The sequence below is a fragment of the Pelobates fuscus genome, chromosome 2, assembly GCF_036172605.1.
Source record: "Pelobates fuscus isolate aPelFus1 chromosome 2, aPelFus1.pri, whole genome shotgun sequence".
Classification (NCBI taxonomy): domain Eukaryota; kingdom Metazoa; phylum Chordata; class Amphibia; order Anura; family Pelobatidae; genus Pelobates; species Pelobates fuscus.
In genome coordinates, this window is record NC_086318.1 from 172,822,547 (window position 1) to 172,833,394 (window position 10,848).

A 10,848-nucleotide genomic window follows, 5' to 3' on the forward strand; every position below is an offset into this window, starting at 1 on the left:
GCGGGGTCATAGGGCGGCTCTCGCGAGACTTACAGTGTAAGCTGACAGAGGAGCTGCACGAACCGGCACAGAGGAGAAGGGAGCTGACAGGAGCTGCAGGAGAGGTAAGTGCTCTCTGACAGCCCCCCTCCCCCCGCCACTGAACTGCCAATGCCACTGGACCACCAGGGAGTGAGAGCCCCCCTCCCTGCCATGTATCAAGCAGGGAGGGGGGATGAAAAAAATAAATAATAATAATAAAATATTAAAAATAATAATATTAAAAAATAAATAAAAAATAATAATAATACAAAATTAATATAACAAAAAAAATTACAATTATTATAATAAAAATGCCCACCCCCCACCAAGGCTCTGCATCACACTCTGCATCACACACACACACACACGGCACTCATACACACACACTGCACTCATATAAACACACTGCACTCATACACACACTGCACTCATACACACACATACACACACACTGCACTCATATACACACACTGCATTCATACACACTGCACTCATACACATACACACTGCATTCACACACACTGCATTCATACACACACACTGCACTCATACACACACACACTGCATTCATTATATACACACACTGTAAATAAAAATTAAATTAATATAATTTTTTTAGGATCTAATTTTATTTAGAAATTTACCAGTAGCTGCTGCATTACCCACCCTAGTCTTATACTCGAGTCAATACGTTTTCCCCGTTTTTTGGGGTAAAATTAGGGGCCTCGGCTTATATTCGGGTCGGCTTATACTCAAGTATATACGGTATTACTTTTATAAATTAACCCTGTTAAATCCCATATTTCTAAAGCTTCAACTATAAAGGTAAGCTCCTCTATGTCCCAAACATATGAAAAAAGTACAAGAAGATATTCTGGTGTCCTGAGCACTAAATTGCTCAAGAAAATATGAGTGTAACTAACCTATTTTTCACTTAATTGCTTGTATTTATATACTTCATTATGTCGTACAAGAGAGGGGCACGAAAAATATGTTAGGAAGCTAATAACATTATGGTTCAACATTTTATGTTTCAGTTTCAGTTGGGCTTATTTAATTACTTAAATCATGTAGTTTTGTATACTTTATTTTTTTTTTTTTTTATTTGTTTTACCTCAGATAAAGAATAGTTAGCAATTGACAGTGTGACAATACATATCCAGTTGACCCAAAGTTATAACATTTGTGACAATTGCATATGAAATATCAAACTTTTACATTAGAAAAAAATATCATCAAAGTGCCGATGACTAAATTGGGGTTAGGTTCTCCAATGTTGATCTAACCCTTTCTTTTGGTTTTTAAAGTAATCCTTTTTTCTTAAATAGCTTGTAGTTGCACTATTCTAATTTTACATTTTCTCTTTTCAATAGGACTTGAAGTGCATCGACCAAATCTGTTATTGGCTTTGATAATTCGTCAAAAAGTGAAACGACAGCATAGTCTTAATCTTGATGATGAACCACCTGGAGCATTAATTAATGTTCCTTCTGAGAAAAAGAGTAGAATTGAAATTGCTGAGGAAGACGATGAGGAAGATGATGAAAATGATTTTTTTAATTCTTTTACAGCTGTTTTACATAAAAATAGAAATAGAGCACCACTTTCAGATAGTGATGAACCTCAAACCACTATTGAACCTGTACCAGAAATAGCACAGCGTGATCCACCAAAGCCTCTGCGGTTTCTTCCTGGAGTGTTAGTGGGGTGGGAAAATCCACAAACAACTCTAGACTTGGCAAACAAACCTTTACCTGTAGATGATATATTGCAAAGTCTTTTGGGGACTACAGAAAATATATTTGTACATAAACAGTCAGTCAAAAATGTATTTAGTCCTAATTCATTAATGGATGATAAAATAAACATGGAGGGGAATATATCTAATGCAGAAGTGGACACATTTGTGGAAAGTAAAACACCTGAGAATAATGAAGAAAATACAGCAACACCTGCTTCAGTTAGTCCATCACCATCTGGAGCTTTGAGACTTTCTCTTAAAGGCAAACCCCCAGATGTCTCCACCGAGGCTTTTTTAGAAAACCTAAATGTTCCTTCAAGTGAAGAAAGAATTGATAATGTTGTGTTAGATGACCATGCTGATGAAAGTGGCAGGGCAGCTGACACTTCTGTTTCTCTACTACATGTAAATAAAGCTAGTATTAAGGACGATAAAACAACCACAGAAAATATATCAAATTCGGCAAAATCTCCAAAGCTTATGCATATTAAAAGGGATCCAAGACAAGCTGCAGTAAAAACCCATAAAACTGGGTCAGATATCAAAGAGCATGAGAGCAATAACAAAGAAGAAAAGACGCATAAAGAAAAAGACTCTCTTGAAAAACAATCCCAGCATAAAAAAGATAAAATAAAGAAACTTTCCTATGAGGAAAATGACTTGCTTGCATGTAAGAATGAGAAATCTAAAGGTGAACAGCAGTTTTTGTCACCTACGCAATTGGAAAATACTGAAAAGTCAAAACCAAATGATGTTAAACCTTTCACTCAAGATCTTTTGATTGATGAAACTGATCCTCTACAGCAATTCAGGAGAGCTCTCGCTGCAAATAAATCTCAGTCATCAAATGCAGCCGCTTCAGAAACTCATTCCAAGAATCCTGCCTCAGCCTTTGGTGGTAATTTTTCAGCCATAAGGTTGCAACAGCCTCCATTCCTTCCACTAAAGACCAATCCGCCTGCATTTCCATTTCAGCATACTCCCAGTTTTCCATTGCAAGGCAGTACTGTTTTTCCCTACACAACTCAAATACCACCTTTGCTTCCTACTCCATTAGGTATTGGATTTCCAAGACCACCTAGGTTTCCTACTGCAGAAACCAGCATACACAATCCATTGGTAACTTGGCATCCAGCTCTTCAGCTATCTAGACAGCCACCACATTATTTGGGACAAATTACACCAGGACCCCTTTTAGGTCCTGAACAAATGAGATATCAAGGGCCTCAAAAGTTCTATCATAGAGACCATAGGGGACCAGAAAGGCGTCACAGTGATCCTTGGGACAAAGCAGACCGTATATTAGACAGGTCACTTACTCGGGGAAGTCGAGAACATAGACAGCGGTTTTACAGTGAGTCACATCACTCAAGGGAAAAGAGGCAACACGAAAAGGAATCTGATAAGCATGGTGACAAGGACTGTGAAAGAAGTCGACGTAGGGAGAGAGACAAAGACAGAAGTCACGATCGAGACCGTAAAAGCCGTGATGAGTCGCACAGAGATAAAGAAAGATCCCGATCTTCCCATAGTGACAAGAGTTCTGAAAGCAAATCACACAAAGAAGGAAGAAATTTAGATAAATCTAAAACTGAAGATCGAGTGCATGATAAAGAAAAAAACAGAAACAGAGACAGGGAAGAGGACCGAGAAAGAGATCGGCACCATAGGGACAAGGACCACAGTGATAAATCCAAAAGTAAAAGATAAAAACATTTTCTTGTTTCTTGGGTTGTGCCATCTTTTTGTAATATGTTAATTTTTCTGACATTTCAACACAAAAAAGAATTGTGAAGAATGCTGTTCAATCCTCACTGAAATTAAGATATTTTATAAGTGTTTTACACCACTGTATATTAAAGAATACAAACGATTAATTTCTGAATATGCAATAAGCTTAAGATATTTGTTCAGAAGTTTTAACTAGAATGCAACTGTTTGAATGTTTTATTGTGCATTTGAAAACCCAATTAACGTTTAAATTCTTAAAACCCTCTATATAACATTATTATTTTTTAATTGCACTGTTTTTAAAATGCTGAGCAGCTTCCGGATCTACAAGTTGTTGAAAATAGAATATTACATTTGTGCTGTATAAAAACTTTTTTTACTTTTTGCTAAGTTTCAGTGGATCTGTTAATTCCCATACACATCTGCGTTGATCAGTTTGATTCAGTTTGGTTTCTATAGCTTTGAAATGCACTTGCCATAGGGGAATATATATTTTAATCTCATGCTTACCTTTTTAGTAAGTTAATTTTAGAAATGTTGTTTTGTGCTTTAAATACTTGAAATCTCAGCTTGTACATTCTTGTGTTTTTGCTATTTTTTATACTGTAAAATGTAAATATTTTAAGGAATATTTTGATTCTAAAGATGAAAAATTAACATATTTTGGTTCATTCCTATGTGAAAATTGTGTTTAAACCATGTTTAAAACTAGAGCCTGTAGTATTTTCTTGAGCTTGAATTATACATTTTGGCTATTGTTTTACTCTCTCTCTCTCTCTCTCTCTCTCTCTCTCTCTCTCTTTTATTTGCCAGTTGTAATATATCAGATGTGGCATCAAATGCAGTGAAGTCAACATATTAAAGTATTTTGTCATGGAACAATGTCCAAGATGCTATTTGTAACATGCTAATTTTATTGAAAGGAAATATTAGATGTGCAAAGTTGCTTAGAAATAATCATGCGCTGATTTGTGCTCATTAGGTAACACTTTTAAAGCTCTTTATCTGTAGATTATAATAATGTTAAACTCTTGCTCCTGCTTATTGGAGGGATCGGTTTCACAGTTATCCCAAGTTTTAAGTATATACAAAAAATAAATGGTTACATGACACAGTACATAACCTTTTGTATACATTAATACACAGAGAATAGATAAAACTGTTGTATTGATTAACATTTACAAAATTTGGCCTGATATGGTATTATTGTATAGTGGATCTTCAAAGGCCACCACAATGCTTGCAAATGTATTACGCATTGTTAAAGGGACACACATGGCTAAAGTTAGTCCACACCACCACCCAATGCAATCTATAGAAAATACGTTAAAAAATTAAAACTAACTTAATTATACTTTCAGAGTTCCTATGTGTTTCTAATTCATAGATTTTGCACCTTCTGGATTGAGATTTCAGGAATATCAGAAATGTCTGAATAGCTATAGGTGAGTTCAGGTTCTTCCACAGCTTTTTATTAGAGCATATAGCAAAGGAGGGGTTAATATGATAAGCTTTCTACTGAAAGTGTCTGTAGTTAACTTCATTCATTCAACTCCAAATATTAAGCTATTTGTGCAAAGAAATTGAATCCAGGGAGAAGAAAACTTAATTCATTTAGGAATGAAGCTAAATGCAAATAGGTCAGCCATAGGCTTACAGCATTTTACTGAAATGTGCACAGCTTACTTACACACCCAATTGCAGATACCAAAAAAACATGAATGATGCAATTAGCCTGTGTTTTTGTAAATGAAACTTGTTGTAGCCACACATGCTAAAATCTTTGAGAGAAAATGCATTACACACATATGAAGTCACATAATATCACATTATGAAAGAAAATAATGCTGATATAGAAGGGACAGACAAGATGGAGACACAGTTTATAATTTTTTTTTTAACAAAACTTAAAAGTCCATTCTTACCTATAAATTCCCCATGTCTTGCATTTGTGCACAGTGTTTCCTTTTTAAATTTTGCCTTTTTTTCCCTTTGGTATACTGATGCTTAATCCCTCACTCTAATATAGTAATTTACATTTTTAATACATATATGGTGGAACAAAGATACATAACTTAAAATATTACTTATCATAGTACATGTTTTATTTAATTTAATAGCACATTAAATTATATTGATATATCGTGCTAGCAAATGTAGAGATTGGGAAAAAAATATTTAAAAATAGGTCACTCGCATACCTACCAATCAATTCTTCAGCATAGTTCTATATGCAAAAAGTAGGTAGGTTGACAATGAGAGATCTCCTCCAGGCGGTCCTTTTTCTCTCTGGCTTTGCAACTATGGTGCATACGTTGTGATTACTATGGTTACTCCCTAGCCAGCGCTTCTACACATCACTCCATTCAGATGTCAGTGCCCTGGCAATTAATCTAGTGTCATGGAGGACAATTGATTCTGCTTGGGGACACTTCCCGAAGCAGGGCAATCTGTTTACAGGACAAAGGAGTGACCAGAAATGGACACCCACTGACCTGTGCACAAGGTGGCTCCAAAGAGAAGTGTGTTTTGTGTCTAAAAATCTAAAAACTTTACATTGAAGATATGTCTTTGATAATATGTTCACAGCTTATGAGGGAGATTTCTGTTAAATAGAACCTGTTATAACATGTTCAGTTTTACTTTACAATGTCAACACATAAAACAACCAAAGACATTTAAATTACTGTATCTAACTGTTATTTGGATAATAAATTGGTTAGTCCTTATTTTTTATTGAAGCACTGTAAATGCCATTAAATAAGAATTCTAAAGCCTATATATCTATCTTCACAGAGACAGTTTTGAACTATTTGTTCAGAAATGAATGTGGTGATTTTTGTGAAATTTGATATCACGCTTTATTTAAGAAATTTGATGACATCCCATTTCCTACAGCAGTGATTTGTTATATTTTAATCTTGCCCCCATAAGAATCTTACGTTTGTATTAGTGATTGTTTCGTTTGACTGTGATCTGAAAACATTGTTCAAATAAAAAAAAACAGTATTTTAAACTTACTGCAACAGCTGCCTATGAAAAACAAATAATAAACATTAAAATTTTTCCTAACAGTACAGTGTATATACAGAAATATATTTGTGTTATATGAATTCCTAATACATTTCTACATATATTGTCAAAAAAAGGGTCCCGCTCTTTAAAATAGCGGTGCAGTTCCATAACATGATATTTTGTGCAGTAGATGTTTGAGAGTTTTTTATTGATTCCATTAGCTGCTCATGGTTTGTTGTGCTAAGATGTCCTTAAACGTCAATTATGACATGTTCAGTTGACAACTTCCCAACCCAAGCGCATAATGTCAAATTTATTTGTAGTGTAATGTTTATATTGAAAGATACTTAATACATAATTTCTATTAAAACATTTTAAGTAATGAAATCTTGATAAGACTCTTCTCTCCATGTCACAACAATGACTTTCTTTTTAACTTTTTTCCCCCATGAAATTGCATGTCTTAAAGGAACACTCCCAAATCCATAACCAGAACAGGGCACTGTAGTGGTTATGTTACCAGGAGTGGCATGGTGCCTCCCCGCACCAAAGGCTAAGTAGTCAAACCAGGACTTAACATTTCAAGTCCTTTACTACTAGTCATGCTTAAAAAGTTACTTGCCACTGCAAGCCTGGATGGTCTATGGCACACTAACCAACAGTGAATTTTCTACTCACCAGTGCTGAATTTTCTATCCCCTATAGCTGGTGGCCAGTAGAAATTTTGAGAACTGGTCAAATCATTTGCTAACCGTTTGCATCCTTACCTGGGGTTTGCCAGACAATAAACACTTCCTTCTAGAATCTCAGAGCCAACTTATTGGCAGCTGATCTCTCAGCCAGTGAGCTAAGCCCTGCACCATGCACCACTGGGTTGAGCACAGTGAAGAGAGTTTAATGCTGTCAGAGAAGTAGTGATTGGTGCCCTGTAGACCTCAGAGAAGAAGTCAAACTATTTGCAAAACAGTTTGCTTACTTTGGAGAGGTGCCATGGCACCAATAGCCACTTCAGTGTACTGTACTGGTTATGATGCCTAGAGTGTTACTTTAAATGATAACTCGCCCCCCAAAAAATAATTGTCCTGTGTTTTGAAACATACTATGAGAGTACATTGACAGTGTTGCTAAAGATTGCACTAAACGTGTCTCTGACCCCTTATTGCTGCTTCTGTTGGATTCCACATTTGACTGTTGTATGATTGGTCAGTCAATCTTTGTAATCTCCCCCCCCCCCCCCCCCCAACTACAGTGTCTGAACTCCTCCCTTCAGCCCCACAACAGTATAACTCTACATCCCCAGGCTTCGACTATCTCCCTTCCTCCCCTCTTTCCAAGACCAAACTCCCAGTTAATGAGCTCTGCCTGCTAGGCTCTGCTACTCTGTCTGTGTGTCTACTCCAGTTACAACCATCATAGTCCGAGCGGTCTGGCTAATAATGGGGTTTGAGAAAGGTTTGGAGCAATTTAATACAATTTTCAATATAATGGATTTCCAAGTTTTCTTTTAAAAAAACAATATTTAAAACATATAATTTTTCATATTTTAAAGAAACCGGACAAAGATTTCATTTTTTGTACTTTTTTTTTGTGTGTCCATTATCCTTTACTGTAGTAAGTCAACGGGATACTCTAAGTGTCCCTTTAACACAAGTGTGATCAAATATATTTTTATATAAATTTATTTGGTTTTATTTATTTTTTTTGTCTTTAGTGGGTTTTTAATTAGTTTTTTTTATTTTAAAACATTTGTACTTCTCTTTTCTGCAATCAGAAAAAGTGCAGCTAGTACTTTCCTTTGTAGATGACAGCTCCACAATTCAATCACATTCATTTATTCATTAATGTAGTAACACAAAAGTCAGAAAAAAATAATTACTTTATAAACAGCCTAGATTAACAATAAGATAGAAGCTCAATATCTTTTAAATATATACAATATGGGATAAAAAAAAAAACTAATAAAGTGCACAGTAAAACTTTTTAATGTTTTGTTGATTAATGCAATAGAGTGTATAATAACAATTATGGTTAAGTCTTCTAGAAACATGCTGAATGGTATAAACACTATATATTTTGACTGCCATTTTAAAAAAAGATATAATTTATGATGACGTTATCAAAATATAATTTGAGAATTATGGTGCATATACAAACTCTACAAAGCGTTAAAGGAACACTCTGGCCACCAACATAACAAGTACTTTTAACCTCCCTGGCGGTATGATTATGTCAGGAATTTTGTACCAAAAGCGTTACCATTTTTTTGCATTTGAATTACCCGCCCAGTTCCGCCCCCATGTCAGGCATGTCAATCAAATTTTAATTAATCAAATCACATAATTACGTTAAAAGATTATTTAAATATACATGTAGAATTTTAATATATATGCATTTATAGGTATTTAAATTCTACGTGTATACTAATGTAATCTTTTATGTAATTATATGTATTTATCTATATGTATATATATATATTTGCGGTTATTTGTATTTTATATATATATATATATAGATATATATAGAATGTCATTCTAAGTGTATTTTGTTACCGATATATATATATTAATAACAAAATACAGTTGGAATGAAATTACATATGCATATATAATTTATATAAAATTTTGTTTCAATATTTTATTTATTTATTTTATTATTTTATTTATTTATTATTTTAATTATACGTATTTATATATAATATATATATGTACATCTATTATATATAATATATATACATATTATATATATGTAACGTCATTCTAAGTGTATTTTAATATTAATATATATACTTATATTAATATTAAAATACACTTTGTATGACGTTACATATATATAATATGTATATATATTATTATATAATATATATACATATTATATATATATAAAAATATATTTAATTTATTTTTACACTTGTCTTTTATTTATTTTTTTATACTTCCCACCAGCAGGGGGACTGTCTGATATTTCAAACAGTCCCCCTGCTGGCAGATCCACAGCCAGCTATAGAGGGCCATGTGATCGCTCTTTGAGAGCGATCACATGGCCCCCGGGGGCCTGATTTGCCGTGGGAGGGCTGCCTGGGCTGTGAGGCAGTCCTCCCGAAGCGGATCGCGGCGGAGGTAAGTACATCTTATCTACCCCGAGCGTGACTCGGGGTTACCGCTTCTGGCAGCGAAAATTAACCCCGAGTCACGCTCGGGAATACCGCCAGGGAGGTTAATAGTTTATGGTCTCATATTCATGCCTTCACTTGGCTATACAGAAATTAATTTATTAAACTATATTGTTGGTCTATTCCACTTTGAGGACATACTTGGTTTCTGAGCTAGGGTATTTGTGCCCATCCTATATTCCTGTTTCTCCTTTTAACAGCTTTCTGGCCTGCATGCAGTTCAAGCTGAGGGTGACTTCCCTTAATTACAGTGGGCTAAAAAAACAAAAAGTAGGTGGTTTGCACTCCTCATACATAACTATGGGCCTCCATTGTTGAAGGGAATTTTATGTATATTAGCCACGTTTTCACAGATCATCCTGATGGTGGAAGAGGTTTTGGACACTCTGCTAGACCCTAGATCAGATTCTTTTAGTGATTTTACCCAATGTGATAGACTTACCAGTAGAACACCAAGACCAAGAAAAAGCTGAAAGTGCTAGTTCATGCTCCCACTCCTGCCAATGTATTCCAGCTACGCTGTTAGTTGGGTTTGCTCAATTGTCAGAAATGCTCACCGAACTTGGCTAAATTACAATATCCACTACACTGTTAGATAATAAAAAACACTTTGTCTAGACTGAATTGTGTGCAAAGGCATTTCAACTATCTAGGCAACAAACATGTTGTGGGATCAAGCCTCCTTGTCCACTATGACCTTAAGAACACTTTGGTACAAGCCTATGATTCTTTGAAAAATAAATGTACTGTATAAAATCCCAAAAGGACCAGAAAACAATGCTAGAACACCCAAAAGTGTACCTCACATACACCAATCTTATATGTTAAAAAGGGGGAAATCTGTACTACACCAACAAGTGACAGTACAGATTAAAGGGGTAGCAAAGCAAATATCATGAAAAATACAACCTGTGTATAAAATAACACAATTGCTCCAGGAAATCTAAAATATATAAAGAAATCACACAATAGTGAAGTATGTACAGAAAGGAATAGTACAATCGGGGAGGTAGAGAACTTACAAGATCATACTGGAGATCTGCATCTATCTCTCTTCCAAAGGGTATATAAATGTAGAAAAACGTCTCCTTCAGAGTGGATATGCGGTGTGGTGCGGTGCAGCAGCATATATTAGGACATCCAATCCTCAAAGGGAAAGAGATATATAGAG

General features: G+C 34.9%; 1 protein-coding gene across 2 annotated transcripts in view; it reads left to right on the forward strand.

Moving 5' to 3' along the window:
- Positions 1-4,375, forward strand: part of PHF3 (PHD finger protein 3) — an 89,105-nt gene extending 84,730 nt beyond the window's left edge. For both annotated transcript variants that reach the window (XM_063442963.1, XM_063442964.1), the window contains exon 16: positions 1,395-4,375. In XM_063442963.1, coding sequence (XP_063299033.1) covers positions 1,395-3,472 — 2,078 coding nt within the window. In that variant the 3' untranslated portion in view covers positions 3,473-4,375. The remainder of the gene's footprint in view (positions 1-1,394) is intronic.
- Positions 4,376-10,848: the final 6,473 nt, after the last annotated feature.